An 18,633-nucleotide genomic window follows, 5' to 3' on the forward strand; every position below is an offset into this window, starting at 1 on the left:
TTTCAATTGTATTTTTACATCATATATTTATCATTATTAACTCATTCATAAATTTCCATCTTTCTTACATTGTGTTTGGCTTGTTCATTTCATCCAAAAACCCACTCGGCTACAATTCTGCGACAATGCATGTTATACACAGATCAAGAAGTGACTGTTTCAGTTGCTGCAAGTCTTTTTTACTGATTATTATGCTAGATAAAGTATGTAAGACATGTCTTTGTAGAATGTATCTGACAATTTAGGTAAAACATCCCTTGATATTGCTTGCTACTGATACATACATGTGCATGATGAAACAATTAGATAATGCAACCAGATGTACCGAGTGGATATGTGCATGGAATGCTTCCGTATGATCTACGATGACTAAGAAACTGTACAGCAGTACACAAATCAGAATGAGTGTTTCTTTAAAAGAAAATTTTACAAAACAGAGGTTGTTAACAAACATGCATTTCAAAAGTAAATAACGATGTTTAAATAAACTTCTATCAATATGATCTGTAAATAAAATTTATGTATAATGCTGTGCAATGTATGCTACAACTGAGTCCTGTCAACCATGACTTTTTTCTTGCCACACTGAATGTGAAAATTAAGATTTTTTTTTTAAAAATCCCATATTTCAAGCAGTATACTATATAGTTTATCATGTGAAATGGCCCCTAATCTACAATGTTTACATGTATTAGCATATGAACTGGCCCCTAATTAATGGTTTACGTGTATTGGCATATATACTGGCCCTTAATTAATGGTTTACATGTATCAGCATGGGAACTGTCCCATAATCCATGGTTTACATATATGAGCATGCAAATTGTCCCCTAATTAATGGTTTACATGTATGAGCATGTAAACTGTCCCTTAATTAATGGTTTACATGTATAAGCATGCAAACTGTCATCTTATAATTTGTTTAAATGTATGAGCATGCAAACTGTCCCCTAATTAATGGTTTACATGCATTAGCATGTGAAGTGTCCCCTAATCAATGGTTTACATGTATTAGCATATGAACTGGCCCATAATTCATGATATTTACATTTATTGCCACCATGTGAACTGGCCTCTAATCCAAGATATTTATATTCATTACCACCATGTGAATTGGCCCATAATCCATGATATTTACTTTCATTACCACCATGTGAATTGACCCCTAATCCACAATATTTACTTTCATTACCACCATGTTAAATGAAATCCTAATCGACGTAAGTGGCAGGTCTGTTTACTCCCCACCCCATAAATATCTTGCCTGGGTGGGTGTTGACATCCCACTCAAAAGTTTCCTTGCCTAGTATATCAATAGTGTAGCTACAAAATGTTAGGCTTTGGTATCAACCCTTCCTATTTTTACCAATGGCTCCCAGATGTCAGCATGATGTCTTTCACAGTATTGGTCATAGTGTAAACTTAATTATCTCACTTATATAACAGTTTTAAGATTGCATCTTGTACAACAATTAACACGCACATAGTAAATTCATCTACTATAAGGCACTGGCCATTTAAATCTTTTTGGGAGGGGGGGTAGGAGGCTATGATTTTCTTTTGAGATTAAATGTTTTCTTTTGTTTTATCTGAAAGTAATTTTTCCAAATAATACTATCGATATAATATGGTGTTATTTTACTATAAATAATTGCAAGATATTTTTTCTAACTTATTGACAGACAGAAATTAAACAAAAAATGTCAGCAGCTGCATCAGAACATTGAAGTGTTGGTCCCTAATATAATTGTGGTATACTATGGTACATATTGGGGAACGTTTCAAAATACCATGGTATTCTGCTATACAAAATTCTTCATGGTACCTAGATATATGACTGACATATATCATCTGCCAACAGAAGCAAGGCAAAGCCTGACTTGATATGATAGTGAGGATGGACCTAATTTTTGGCCTTGGGTATACCTGAGTGTGCAAGAGAGTACCTGATAAAATATGACACCTGTTTGCATTGCACCAGTGATATGACCTTGACCACTAGATATAAGATCAAATGGCCCTTAATACTGAATCTTGTAAGTGGTTTGCAAATCTGATGCAAATATACTAATGCTGTAATCAAGATTAATTAAACTGCAAATTTACTCTACCTACAGTTCTAAGATTAGAAACTGGCTAACAGCAGTAACAACTTGAATGTTGTGTAAATTATTTCTTTTAGAAGCAAACATTTACATTACTGAATTATGCACTGACCCTGCCTAAGTAGTTCCTTGGAAGGTTAATACTGTGGAGGTTATGGAATTTCTAGGGAACACCACCATGGTACAGATAGAAGATACAGCAGTTGGCAAACCACCATGGTACAGATAGAAGTTACAGCAGTTGGCAAACCTTCTTCCTTCCATCTTTGTACATATCAATAACATTGTCAATTTTTCAATGAATACAGTTTATAATTATCACTCATCTTCTGCTTATCTTTCTTTTATATATTGCATCCTTTCCTTTCCAAATGCTACTCCTCCAATACTGATGTTCAGTACCATTTAGATACGGCTGATTAAAGATCAATTAAATGGGGTATTGCTGATCAAAGATCAATTAAATGGGGTATTGCTGATCAAAGATCAATTAAATGGGGTATTGCTGATCAAAGATCAGCTAAATGGGGTATGATAGCATACAAATGAACCAGCAAGAACTCCTCAATTTATGATTGTCTAAAATGGGCATGTAAGTACGTAAACAGAAGGTAGATTAAATATCTTTAGTGTCCCATTTATCTACACAAGGAATGCAATCTGTATCCTACTTCTTGTAGCATGTGGGGCAAAATCCACACCACTCTGCTCTACAACAGATTGTTTTAAAATGCCTGGGACATTTGTAGGGCATTCACATGGAAGATAAGAAGCACAATGCTGGCAAGGTGGAATAAAACCATGAATAACTAAGTCACTCCTAATGTCCATATTTATCACATAATCTATATTTGACCTAAAATGCCACAATCCACTACAGTTTATAGTACATGTGAGTTAAAGTTCAGGAGGGTGAGTACATTTATTGAAGACTATATACTAGTGTCAGCTAAATCAATGATTAATACAAGTGGAGGAAGAAATATCAAACTGATCCAGACTGGTTTGTAAAGTAAATTATATGGGTACTTTGTTATGCAAGATAATAAATTAATGATATTGTCATACTTATTCAAGTCTTCACACAGAAAACTCTGATGACAAAAACATATATCATGACACCCAACAAAACCACTGTTATTACTACTACCACTATCACCACTGCCACTACCACTACTGCTTAATATGCCGGTAATCAAGAGCAAAACTGGTCATGGTAATGAGACAATGATGATAATAATGATAGTGGTGATGATGATAACTGCATAATAACAGTAGATTTTTAGTCACTGGTTACACTCACCAGCAGTTTTCCATGGCATTAGCCATTCCAGCAATTGCATGTATCATCCCTGGTCCAGAAACGGTCAGGCAAACAGCTGGCCTACAAAGAAAAGTGTACTACACAATTTTTTTTTCTACTAAAATATGTTTCTTCAATAATACTTACCTGATCATAACACCTTAGGAGAACTACAACTTCCTCAAAAATTCAGCTGTCCCCAATATAAACTTTTTAGCTAAAAAGCTAAAAGTTATCTGCATTAATAAAACCATTTAAGAGATTCGAGAAAAGTGATCTTGTTAACAGGTTGGTCTAAGAAATTAAGTTTATTTCTTCCTGAAATTAATACTTAGTTCTTTAAATCTTACCATGCAGCTGAATTTTTCTAACTGTTTATTGTTCAATCATTACGATCAACAAAATTTCTAATCATTAATTACATTCAGTAAATTCAGTCTAATGATCAATAAAAATGGTAAAGGTGCAATGACTGAAATTATCTGTGCAGCTAAAGTCTTATGGTTCATGTGATTTTGCAAGAAAATATAATAACAACAATAATATAATAACAAAAATAATATAATAACAAGAATATAATAACAACAATAATATAATAACAACAATAACATAATTACAACAACAGTATAATGGAGCAAATACTTCATGATCTTACAATATGGCAAACCATGTCAGTTATAACCAGTATGGTATTGGATTGACATATTGTTAGTCATATCAAATAGTAATTCGTGTACTCTGTTATAACTGTAGCAACATGACCAGTTTGCTCTGTAGCTGCTTTAAAATACTGACACTATCATATCCGAGTCCATTTTATAACAAAGAATATTATAGTGTGCTCAAGCTGACTTTACCCCAATAAAGTATTGATGACCAATAAAGAATCACCAAAAATATGTCTGCAACATAAATTAGGCCCTAATAAAGCAATTAACAATTTTAATGGTAAAATGGAAAGTTGATGTAATTTTAATCTCAAAAGCTTAAAGAACTACTGGTAATACATTTTTTAAATACAAGCTATGCATGATTGATAATTCCTCCTTGGTAAACAGTGAACATTTTGTTACCAATACAAATTTGTTTGCCTGTCAATGAAAGTCTGGAATCATGAGTAGAACTATATTTGGAATTTACATAATAATCTGGAGTAATGAGAAGAACTGTATTGGAATTTACATATGTGAAACATATTTTTCAAGAATATGTAAAACAACATAGTAGTAACATTCTATGATGCTTACCTCCCAGTTAGGTAACCAACTGCTGAGGCAGCATAAGAGGCCTAGGTAAGAAAGAAAGAAAAGATGTACTTTAATATTTATAGGTTGCTGCATTTGTATGGGAAAATATGAACCACTTTTTTTGGATGTAAATACTGCACGACCTTGGGAGTGCAGTATATTCATCCAACAAAACAAAGCATATTCAGGATTATCCCATACAAATGCAGTAACCTTTTTATTATATGCTAATTTTTTTTAATTCTACCTAATACTTAGTTATATTAACAAAATACACAACAAGAAACAAAATAACTCAATGTATGCCATATTCCAAACTAAATACACAAGCGCAGATTCGTCATTACACAAAAACAACATTATTACTGTGCATATAACTCTGCCCTGATAAATTTGAACTTAGTCGTGTGCTCGACATAACTTTCGAAAGAAAATGGCTTGTCTAGTTAAAATTGAAATTTGGAGTCATACTTGAATGAATGCGCATTGTAACAACGTTTCCATTTGATCTAGAATGAATAGATTTTGGTAATTTTTACAAAATTTTATGATTATGGACTGGATTTATGGATGACAATTTCACATGAAATACATCGGATTGAAGAAGCAAGGGAGAAGCGTGTTGACATCTGCAAATGTGCTTCTGTTTCTGTCATTGAATGTTTGAAATCATAATGTGGGAAACATATGAAATCTTTCAATTGCAATTATCAAAAAGACACTATGGAATTTAATGCTTATTTCATTCTGAGTGCAGTAAGGAGGATGTAATTGCACTTATATTCAAAATTACAGAACAATTTCAAAATGTGTAATAAGACTGAGAACCTATGACATGGCTAATGTAATTAGGATTTGCAGAAATAAGAAAGCACATTTTGAGGAAATTCAGGATGTAAAACTGTAAGTGTATTTTTTGCCATTTTTATCACCAGCTAAAGAAGACATTTTATGTCTTGACACTTGTATATTATTTGTAAGGACCCTTTCTTGCAGCTATTGTATAGCTAGCCTAAATCTGAAACATTGTATCAAAAAGTTAACACAGGAATGTGCCAAAGCAACTGGTATGTGGCAGTCCACTTCATTCAGAAACAAATTTAAACAACCACAACGTAAAATGCCTACTACATAAGTGTAGATGATTTGTTTACAAATCAAAAGTGCTGGCATCTGCATCCATTGTTTGTTTACAATAGAAAGTAGTTCCTTTATGCATGTGAATGGAATATGAAGGTGTGCAATATCATAAAGTACAGAACGATTCTGACAATGTAAAGTTAACGGAGAAAAAAATGCGCATATAATAAATTCAAATATGACTGGTACAAGGAAACCTGTGTATAGATCATATTATTTACTATTGCATTTTACAAATTTTATTAACATATTCACATGCAGATGTACTTTTCAACATTGTCTAGCAGCAACTGCATGACCTTTGGATTACATATAGCAGTATTATATAAAAAAATGTTACATATAGCAGCATTACATAAAAAAAATGTTACATATAACAGTATTACATATCAAAGTATTAAGGGGTCCCAGGTGGCAGAGTGGTTTAAAGTGCTTGCCTTTACAGAACAGTGATATTTCACCTCTGTCCATGTGTGTTTAATCTCTGGGTGAGCCAAATTTGGATTTGTGAGAAAACTTGCCAGTAGCTTTCCATGTTTCAGTAGTTCTACCTGGGTTATTCTTCCCTCATGTGCTGAAAATTGGTGCTGAACTCACAAAACAAAGCATATCTAAATATTACATATAGCAATATCACATATACATGTTTAAAATAGAGCAAACTTAATATAAAAGTATTACATACAGCAGTATTTCATATATAGTATTATTATAGCAGTATTACACATACTAGTAGTATATATAACAGTATTACATCTACAAGTATTACATGCAGCAGTATTACAAATGCCAGTAGTACATATAGGTGTATTATCTAAAACAGTATTTCATAAATAAATATTTTCTTAATAAAATCCAATAGACAAACAAATGTTATATATATATATTTCATTTGCATTGTTAATTTGTTAGGGTTTTTGTTTAGTTGAGTTTTTTTTATTATATGATATGGATAATTGTATTTTGGACTTGACCTTCTCCAGAACAAATTCATTTTCTACCTGATCTGAATAATTGATTTTGTTTTAATTCTGTAAACAACTAAACCATAACTAACATTTTCTCTCTGAGTAGTAAACATATTTATTCGGGTCTGGATCTATGTTATTGGAATTCCCCTGTAAATATTCTTGGCCTATGACATTCTATATTATAATTTTAGTAACAGTCATTCTAATTATAACTGGATTTTATTTTGTAAACATTAGGAACCTTCTAGAATGAAAATTTTCATTGGGTAATATTTTCTGGGAGAAAATGTTAATTGTGGCTTGAGGTCAAATAGAGGAGTACATAACCTTTTTTCTTCTAGAAATTATTCATTCCTGTTATAAGATCTTGAGGCTGAATCATTGTTGTGTCCAGTATTTCATTTGAGCTGAAATTTATTTATTCAAATTATTTATTCATTGGAAATACAAAGTGCTCATCAAAAACAGAATTCTTGAAAACAGGGCCTTGGATTTATATTGAAATTTCAAATAAGGATATATTCTTGGATTGTATTATTGTGATTCAACAAAAGGTTGTTGGCACATCACCACTCAACACTAGCAGCAATGGATTTATTTTGGATTCAAATTCAAGTTTATTTAGAACTTTATTAGAAACTTGTATTAGAAATTCTAGAATTATTTGGATTTATTTTGCAATACTTTAAATTTGTTTTAAATTTATGACTTTTGTATTCTAGGGAAATAAATTATTTGCTAAACTAACAAAACTTTTCGATTACATTTTTAAGATCATAAAGTTGTAACACAAGCAACTCTGCTAGTCAACAAAATATCATAGATATGAATAAACCTATGGCCAATACAATCACTGGGAATTGAGGAATAAACTAATATGTAACTGCAATCAAACCTAGTACTTGAGGACTTGGAGGTCTGACACTTTTTTAAAACACAAATTCAAATTGGACATTCCCATCCAGTTTTCATTCACTTTTTGGTCTACACTTAATATTAATTCAGGTAATGTTCTTCAAAATAAAGCTTTAAAGCTTGATTGAAAATACTGAATTATTTCATAATTTCTCAAGTCCACTTAATATTTCCTCGCCTGTTGTGTGTTTTATGTTCACTGGCCCTCTCAGATAAATATCTTGCCCATGTGTTGGCATCCCACTCAAAGTTTTGTGTCTATTATATCAATATTGTAACTAGTAAAGTGTAGGCTTCAGTGTCAACACTCTTATTTTTGGCAACAAGCTCTCTAATGTTGACACAACGTCTTTTACAGGGTGCAAGCAACTGAGTAAGCTTTATCACCCCACTTAATTTATGTGTTTAGATTACAACTTGTACAAGTTTTAACATACGCAAAGAAATTTCATTTAATGCCTTTTTGTGATTGGGGAACCTGCAATTTTCATTTGAGCTATTTTATTTTATCTCAAGTTAATTATTGCTTTCAAATAACATAATACATATAGATGTAGTCTGGTGGGTTTTTTTTGCAATATATTTCTCCAGCTACTGATGAATGGAATTTTTTTTTAAATGTCAGGGATAAGATGCAGAACATTATACTGTTGATCTTTATTATAACTGTGGTATACTGCGGTACATATCAAGGTATGTTCAGAAATAGCATGGTATACCATGGTACAACATTTTTTGTGGTACCCAGCTCTACTAATGAATATCTAATGAGTATTCTATGCTTTTGATATTGTTGTAAATAATATTCTAATGAGTACCTAATGAGTACTCTATGCTTTTGATATTGTTTACAATTATATACTAATGAGTACCTAATGAGTATTCTATACTTCTGATATTGTTGTAAATAATTTACTAATGAATACCTAATGAGTATTCTATGCTTTTGATACTGTTGTAAATTGTTGTAAATAGTATTATAATGAGTACATAATGAGTACTCTATATTTTAGATACTGTTGTAAATAATATACTGAGTACCTAACGAGTATTCTATACTTCTGTAAATAATTTTCTAATGAGAACCTAATGAGTATTATATGATTTTGATATTGTTTTAAATAATATACTAATGAGTAACTAATGAGATATATGCTTTAGATATTGTTGTAAATAATATACTGAGTACCTAATGAATATTCTATGCTTTAGATATTGTTATAATATTCTAAAGAGTACCTACTGAGCATTTTATGCTTTAGATATTGTTGTAAAAAATATTCTAATGAATACTTCGTTGGTATTCTATGTAAAGGTGTCAATGGGTACTGGATACTCAGGTACCCAAGCCGTTCATAATTACCATGGATTTAGCCAATTTGTGACAAGAATTATAACTCACTGCAGATCCTGGTAAGTAGCACAAAAAAAAGTTTTCATACGGTTTTCTGTAATTATGGCATGTAATATATAGATTACTCTCGTTATGCTCAGATTGCATATTTTGCCACTCATACACACATTAGTAATAATTATGATTATACCTTTCAGGAGGTTGGCACGTATGAACTTACAACAAAGATGTTGAGGTTCATATTCAATATAATTTCCTATGATTGGGTACCCCGGTAACTTATCATTAGGATTGACAGGTACCTGGATGGCTTTTCCTAAAATCTGGACATTTTCAATTCTGTGCTTTAGATATTGTTGCAATAATATTCTAATAAGTACTGAATGAGTATTCAATGCTTTAGATGCTGTTGTCAATAATATTCTAATGAGTACCTAATGAGTATTCAATGCTTTAGATACTGTTGTTAATAATATTCTAATGAGAACCTAATGAATATTCAATGCTTTAGATACTGTTGTTAATAATATTCTAATGAGTACCTAATGAGTATTCAATGCTTTATATACTGTTGTTAATAATATTCTAATGAGTACCCAATGAGTATTTTATGCTTTTGATACTATTGTAAATACCAATGACTGTGCTATCTCTGCTTTGGCAAATGGGCAATTTTAAACAATGGCAACTGGAAACTTTTAAACAATGGCAAATACGCAATTTTAAACAACAGCTTAAAAAATTAAAACAAACTTACTGCCTGTTCATTTCGCATGCCTATATATTTCAGTCCCACAGCCTGCATTGCCATGGCAACCTCAACAACTGGAATTCCCACAATGCCAAAAACATATTCAATTCCCTATAAAAAAGTAAGATTGCATTATAGATGTGATATTAAGTAAAATTTTATATATATATATATATATATATATATATATATATATGTGTGTGTGTGTGTGTGTGTGTGTGTGTGTGTGTGTGTGTGTGATGAGTTCTGGACTCTTCACTCATGGAACTCAAGAGTCCCCAGCCTACATGAATATCTCAAGAGTCCCTGATGTAAATCTGGGAGTCTGTAACTTTCAAAGGATAGAAAGCAAATGAAAAGCACATACTACCAGTACTTATTTTAATAATACCAGAATTAAATTTTTAGCCATTTATAATATCACACTACCAAGGAAATATTTTTTGGTAAATAGAATATTAAGTTTAATCATTATACAAGCAAATAAATTTTAAAAAATTACCCCAACAATACTAAAAACAAAAAAATAAACCACAACAATAAAATAATCAACAATTAGTTTTAATCCCAAGAATGATCACCGGGAATACTGTGTAGTTTTCTCCACAAGTAAGATAACATCTCCATTCCTACCAAAGATTCTTAGATAAATAAACAACTGGCATTACTCTATGGTTACCATATTTGAACTTTAAAACAAGAAGATACTCCCAAGAGTGGGTGTATCTGTATCAGGACCAAAAAGGAGGACTTGTCAAGGAAAAAGAGGATGTAATGCAAGCCTAATTACACTGTACAGTATGTCTGAACATGAATTACCATCATTAAATTAAACAAAAGGAATGAAAACATTATACCATGCGTGCATATGTGCAAAACTCAACTAATTTGGAATAAATATGTTAATTAGTAAACAGTGTCAAATGCCTTACAAGCTGACCCTAAGGAAATAAGGTGAGATATTACATGGGCTTGATAGAATAATTGGTTGGAACATGTATGGTACCTAAATACATGCAGCTGGAGACACTCTAGGTACTTGTACTCAAATATCATCATGGAACTTTCACCTTTAGCTATTTTTGTTATTCTTCCTTTTGTTGGTTCATTTTCATCCCCCCAAACCCCAAAGTAACATCAAAATTAAATAAATGTTCATAATTATTATGTTTGCCAAAATTCTGCTGATATGAGCAATTTGAGTATATAAAAAAAGATGACAGAAATGTACTTAACTACAGCAATGATGGTTCACTATACTATTTAAGACAGCCTAGCAGCCCAATTTCCACTGGCAGACACATTTTATTTTGAAATATCGTAATTGGAAATTAGAAAATTGTGCTTGCTGGAATTTTTCCCTCATTCCATATGCAACCTAAATTACTGGACCACAACCATATTTTGACCTTTTTCCTTACAATACATGATCAAAATAAGGTTTAATTTTTTAATGTTATAAAATGACATACACAAAATTACAGAAACAGTGAAAGATAGGAGGTTAGAAACACTAAAAGTGTAATCAAATTTCTGAAAGTACATATTTCAGGATAAAAAAGGAATTAGGCATCAAAATCTTATTTCTGGAATCATCCTGAGTTAGTATAAATAAAAGTCACTCAAAATGACTGACACTATGGGCCAAAGATATTTCTGGGTATTCAAGACAAGAACATTTCTTCTTTTTAACTGCTGAGTAATAAAAACATGTATAATTTTTTTAAATAATAACAACATTTGCAAATTAACCACTGTTGCAGCATTACTGTATGTAAGACTGAAACCATTTTAATTTAGGACCAACTAGATATCATTAGAAGTCTTTTATTGAAACCACTTGTGAAAATGGCCATCTATCTTTGAGGAGGAATAACAAGATTTTCAAGATGGCTCCAATTGTGGCCATATTGGATGTCATATCAGCACCATTTTCATTTTGGACCAATTAAACATTGGACTACTCAGTATGTGTCATATTTCCCCTCAGTTTTCTAGCAGTTGTCCACCTCTGACCAGACACTTACCTCAATTATATCTTTAGCTGCATTTGCATCCAACTGTTTCGGACACATCCCTAATACATTCATCAATCACCACTGGATTCATATTTTCTATCATGGGCGCATGCTAGATATGCAAATAGTTTTTACAAAAGTTGGTACATGGCAGCCCTGTGAGAATATAGAGGTCACTTTGCTCAATTTTGGGACTTCTGGCTTTCATTTTTCAGCAATGTTCTTACTATCTTTTGCCCGCGGTGATGTAATGTCATTCCTGTCAATTATTTGTGAAATTCTACGTTTTCTGAAGAGTTATGCAACATTTAATATTAAAACAGAACATATTAGGTCCATTTCTCTATCCATGGTTAACAACCGCTCCAGTGGCATAGTGGTTAGAGAGTCCGCCTCGGATGGAGGAGGTCGTGGGTTCAATACCCGGCCGAGTCATACTTAAAAAATGGTACATACAGCTGCCTCGCTTGGCGTTCAGCATTAAGAGGTTATGAGTGTTAGGACTGGTTGGCCTGGTGTCAGGATAATGTGACTGGGTGGGACATCATGCTACATGTATGCGGCATGATGCCCCAGTGCTAGACATCACTATAAACTGCCACAATGCAGACACCGTAGCGATCTGACTGAAAAACTGTTAAAGCTACGTTAAAAATAAAAATCACATGAAATCACATCACTATCCATGGTTAACCTATTAAGGCAAGCAAATATGTACCAGTTTCATCTGACCCATCCCATCAAGTATTAGTTACGCTTTTATTGGTACGTATTCACACTCCAATAGAACCAATCACTATCATAAAAACCAGGGTCGACGTCTTACCATTGTGACATCATTTCTCTGAGTAAAACTTGACATCGTTTTGGTATAATTTCAAACTTCTTTACTTTCCTTAGTGTACGGTGAAAAGTCTAATAATTTTTTTTGAAAAACCAATAAAAACAGCAAAATTTGGATCACTAACTTGGAAGCTGTCTAGAAAAAGGCCACCCTTTATAACTAGGTCTATATCTCGTCCATTATTTTGCTGACCCCTACATTATCTATATGCTATCTACTATATGGTATAAACCACCGTATACAAATGGGTCTCTCAAACAGACCAGTAAGTGTCAATCAAAAATGTTAGAAGGGCATTAAAGTGGGTCCATAATATTGTAAATCCATTGCCTTACCTGTCCCTTAAGGGCTTTGGCTAAGACAGTAGCCCCTTCGATGTCTCCCATTTCAGATCAGGTTCACTTTCTCTCAATGGGTCTCACGTTCCAAACTGACAACAATAAAAACAAAGGTGATCCAACATATATATAGCGTCTGCAAACTATACTTGCGGCCAAAAGTTGTAACAATCGTTCGGGTATGTCTACTTAATTCTCTATAATTTACTTAATTCTCTATCATTTAAATAGGCCTGCTGAAAGAAACGTTATAAACCTTAGTTATACTTAGGCCCTACTTTAAGCATATTTCATTACCAAAATAGATCAGTCTAGGTCGGGTAACAACTTCTATAACTTGCCAGACAGATTTATCAACATAACAAAACGAGAGAGAGAGAGAGAGAGAGAGAGAGATGTCAATCGTAAACGGGATATGTGAAGAGATTAGCGTTTCTATTATGCAGAGGAAAAACGGGGGTGGGGGTGAGAATAAATGTAACAAAATATGTATTACCAATAACATGCTGATATGTATTCCCCATCATGGATAAGACCTGAGTAAACCAATTGTTTTCACCACCTGGACCTGGCCAGGCATCAAGCCTGTTGTAGCCCGTATGAAGAAATTATGAATTATATATATATATATATATATATATATATATATATATATATATATATATATATATATATATATATATATATATATATATATATATATATATATATATATATATATATATATATATATATATATATATATGTGTGTGTGTGTGTGTGTGTGCGTGAGTGCGTGCGTGCGTGCGTGTGTGTGTGTATGTATGTATGTATGCATGCATGCATGTATATGTTTATGTATGTATGCATGCATGTATGTATGTATGTATGTATGTATGTACGTGTATATATATGTATATATGTAAATGTTCACACATATATATGTGTGTGTATATATATGTGTGTATATGTATGTATATATATGTGTGTGTGTGTTTATGTGTATACGTTTGTATATGTGTGTATATATGTGTATGTGTGAATACCTTTGTGTATATTTGTGAATATTGTGTATGTGTGTATATATTTGTGTATGTGTATATGTGTGTGTATATGTGTGTCTGTGTGTATATATCTGTGTATATATGTGTATATGTATGTATACATGTGTATTTATGTGTTATGTGTGTATGTGTGGGTATATATGTGTGTATGTGTGTGTATATGTGTATATATGTATGTACACATGTGTATATATAGGTATAAGTGTATTTATGTGTATATATGTATAGATGTATATATGTGTATGTGTTTATATATGTATAGCTGTATATATGTATATATATATGTCTATATGTATATATATTTGATTTAATTTATATCTGATTTAATTGTTTGTAAGTTATAAAATCATTCTATTTTTTTATATTTTATTATATGTCAAAATAATGTAGTTCTGTTTACTAAGAACTTGTACTTTTTTCAGAAAATAGTTTGACCTTGAATATTCATTTTAATAAACACCAAATGTTGATCTAGATCTTGACCTTGATTCAAAATTAGTAGCAACCACGTGAATAAGCTCTTTTTATTTTAAAATGATTGGTTGTTTTCGAGGTCATGATGAGACTACGTGGTTTAAGATGTAAACATTCTTTTTTTCTTTCTTACAATAAAATGACTCGTTTCCGTCAGGGTCATGTTAGGCGTACGTGACATAAACATGATCACGTGACCTCCCTTTCGTTTTCGCAACTTGGGGATTTCGGAAACTGCGTTTTAGAATGCTATATAACCTTTGTTTTGGAGAAATAATCTCAGCTGGGCTCTTACACTGGATAGTGAGTGTTGTGTCGTTTGGAGTTATTTTAAATTATTTGGATTCGAAAGGATTAATTCTTTTTTCCAGGAGATAAACATTTGCTCATGCGAAATTCTTGAACAAGACATCTCTTGTAAAAACTTATTCTGATTTCCAAAACTGGAGTGATATTTCTTGTTTCTACAAGGAACTGTAGACTTCAACACACTATAGGTTACAGCAAACGTCATCGTCTTCCATATTGGAATCATCGTTGGGATTTGAATTTGAAATCATTAGAACATTTTATTATTAGGACTTCTAAAACTTTATACGTGGATTATTCTTGGATTATTTCTTGACTTGATTTTTAAAACCGTACGTTCATACTTTTTTCTCAATTTTACAAAAATTTTCCAGGGAATTAAATAGAGGATATTTGCTTGAAACGAGTGAATAACGGATATATTTCATCGATATATTTCACCCACGAGATGAAATGTATTCGTTATTCACTCGTTTCAAGCAAATATTCTTTTTATTTTATGCTCACATAAATTGGCTACCTAAAGTTTGTGACACAGCAAATTAGCAGATTTCTTACGGTAATGTCAGCTGTTTACCGTACATGCTCTGCTGTGCTATGTGTACCTGCGCACAAAATTAATTCCACATCAGAGTGATACAAATTAATTGATATTTCCAGAATAACAAACTACGAGTTTCAAGGATAACAGACAGTGATTATTAATAATGACAATGACATGTACATAAGTTAAAAGTAGTTCACGGACAGAAAATCAAAGGGAGGTAAGTATGTTCTGACCCCAAAAAGGTAGTTCCTGTAGTGAAAAAAATAGTACTATTTTTTTCACTGCAGTGAAATATCAATATTATTTTATTTAGAAAATCAAGTAATTCACTGCTTAGCATAAAATAAATTATTATATTTTTCAAAGCTTCTTTCTTGTGTTACTGTTTATTCGAGCCTAAACACGTAACATAAGAATACCATAATACCCTTTTTAACAACACTTCAGACAAAATATCTGAATATTAAAGCTTTTCTTAAATTAATAAAATGTGATATCAGTGTATTCAACATAATGTATCACCCAGACATTGTCTATATTGCCTTCTACAACATTCTAGTTTGGATACATGCAAAACAAAAACAATATTCTCATTCGAGGAACACATGGATATGAAATCACACAATGATATATAAAGAATACAGGCATTTTTCAAGTGCAGACTATTGAATAAACAGGAAAAACGTCATTTTCACAGCATTGACGTTGATATATTCAAATTTATCGAAAAAGGTATTCGCTGTGGCATTAGCGTTATTATAAAAAGTATGCTCGAGCAAACAACAAATGCACAATGCATAATTCTGAGCTGCCATTAAAATTCGTTATTTATAAAGAAATAAATAATTTGTATGGATATGCAATCTCAGAACCAATGCCGTACGGTGAAATTCGTTGGATATCTCCAGAACAAATTCCACGTGAAACTGAAGTAGATATAGCAGAAGATGTTTAATATTTTGTTGAAGTTGATCTTGATTATCCTACTGCGCTACATGACTTGCACAATGAGTATCCGTTTTGTACACAGTCTATGGTAATCGACTATAGTTTGTTATCTGATAATCAACGAGCAATGGCTGGTGATAGAAAAAATTATATGGTTAGTTCCAAATCTACTTGACAAGCAAAATTATGTTTTACACTACAAAAATCTAAAACAAGCAGTATATGCTAGTGTTTTCTTAAGAAAAGTTCATCGTGTGCTAAGATTCAATCAGTCGCCGTGGATGAGAGGTTATATTAGCTCAAATACTACCAGACGAGCTGCAGCGACAACTGATTTCGAGAAAAACTTCTTTAAGCGTATGAACAACTCTGTCTTTGGTAAGACATTGTAAAATATTAGAAAGCGAGTAAACATTGAACTCGTCAATGATATCAACCGCCAAAACAAACTTGTGTCAGTCGATGATTGTGTGAGTACGATTTTTTTAGTGAAAAAAAAAAACCTTGTCGCGGTACAACGAAGGAAAACAAACTTAAAGTTGAATAAGCCGAATTACGTTGGTGCTGCTGTACTGGATTTATCAAAGTAGCAAATGTACGATATTCATTATAATTTTGTTTTAAAAAAAACAAAAAAACAGTGGCCGAATGAAAAAAATTCTTGTTTACAGATACAGACTCGCTTGTTTATGAAATTGAGTGTGATTATGTAAATCAGGATATATATGATAATTTACATCTTTTTAATTTTTCAGATTACCGATAGTAAATTTTATGAGAATTCAAATAAAAAGGTTATCGGTAAGTTTAAGGACGGATTTGATTTTGTTATAATAGCAGAGTTTATTGGATTGCGCAGTAAAATGTATGCGGTTCGATTAGTCAATAACAAATTAACAACAAAAAAAGCAAAAGCAATACCTCGTAATCATGTTAAAATTTGTATGGGGTTTAACTATTTCAAGTACGCGCTTGATGGAGATGCTAGTTACGTCACAACAATGGCGATCAGAATAAATCATCATAAATTTGAAACAGATGTTATTATTAAGCAAGGAGTGAATAACTTTGATGACAAGCGATATTGTGAAAATGAGATAGATACATTTGCACTCGGACATATTGCAACAAGTAATTTTGATATACTTGATTTTATCTTTTCTGATTAAGTAAAATTGTTTGAAATCATATATAAAATGCATTTTGAATTCTTTTATAACATTTACCTGAAATTTGTATGAAATTTTGTCTAAAAATGTAAAATAATGTTCGAAACATTAATGGTGACAAATAGCAAAACTAAAAACCTCATGATTGACGGTAAGCAGTTGACAGTTGAAATTAACAATGAAACTTCCGAAATATGTTTCATAAGTTTGACAAACTAAAACTTTCACAAGTTAAATTTGATGACAGCGAATACTTCAGGTTTCTTAAGCAACTGAGTGAAGAATAATCAGCAAAGTTTAATAAATTTCATGATCCGATCAGTCAACAAAAAATACACTAAACTTACTATTGGTCTCGATCGATCTAAAGTATATTCTGTCAGTGGTAAATATCTGCTATATAAAATGACAATGAAAGATTTATTTGAATGTCGTCGAAAAGTAAGCTGAAAAATAAAGTTTTATCTTTACAATCACATTGATGAAATATTTCCAGTATCTACAGCTGAAACACTAACGATAGGTAAAGAAGTTGTGTAACGTTATAAATTAATCCGTCAGTAGTATTATGTTTCAAAATTTTGACAAGTAAGGGTAAATAGAGGTATTATGTTTCATTAACCTAAGTCAATTTGGTTAGCGAGCCAGAAACCTCCTTTTTTATTACTACTGGATGCGCCAGTAAAGTCATCATCCAGATTGCTTCAAGTCTGCGTAAACAAATCGTGTCGTCCCGATCTTTCATTTAAGTAATCCTTTGTCTTCGCTCTATTTTATCTGACTCTACAATTCTTCTCTAACATTCTTCAGCTCTAAATGTATCTTATCAATTTCAATAGGATTAAATAATTGGGAGAATAACTGCTTCTTGTTCAAACTTCAGCCTTATTTTTTAAATCCGATTTTTGGGTGCTGTCAAAAAATTGCACGCCGAAGATCGGCTCCAAAAGTAATTCAAATAAGATCACTGTATCGAGACATATACGAAACTAGCAATATATGTGCATAGACAAATTACACAACTAGCAATATATGTACATATACAAATTACGTAACTAGCAACATATGTGCATATGCAAATTACACAACTAGCAGTATATGTGCATATACAAATTAAACAACTAGCAATATATGTGCATAGACAAATTACACAACTA

The 18,633-nt window shown here is 31.9% G+C and overlaps 1 protein-coding gene across 1 annotated transcript in view; it reads right to left on the minus strand.

Moving 5' to 3' along the window:
- The window catches only part of LOC149779431 (2-hydroxyacyl-CoA lyase 1-like), a 77,666-nt gene extending 64,557 nt beyond the window's left edge, over positions 1–13,109 (minus strand). Inside the window, exons 1-4 of the mRNA XM_089940092.1 lie at positions 12,984–13,109; positions 9,793–9,897; positions 4,656–4,696; positions 3,409–3,489 (exon numbers count right to left, since the gene is read on the minus strand). Coding sequence (XP_089796218.1) covers positions 3,409–3,489; positions 4,656–4,696; positions 9,793–9,897; positions 12,984–13,034 — 278 coding nt within the window. The 5' untranslated portion in view covers positions 13,035–13,109. The remainder of the gene's footprint in view (positions 1–3,408; positions 3,490–4,655; positions 4,697–9,792; positions 9,898–12,983) is intronic.
- Between the last annotated feature and the right edge of the window lie 5,524 nt (positions 13,110–18,633).

The sequence above is a fragment of the Sinohyriopsis cumingii genome, chromosome 17 (genome assembly GCF_028554795.1).
Source record: "Sinohyriopsis cumingii isolate HCF-2022 chromosome 17, ASM2855479v2, whole genome shotgun sequence".
In the NCBI taxonomy this organism is placed as follows: domain Eukaryota; kingdom Metazoa; phylum Mollusca; class Bivalvia; order Unionida; family Unionidae; genus Sinohyriopsis; species Sinohyriopsis cumingii.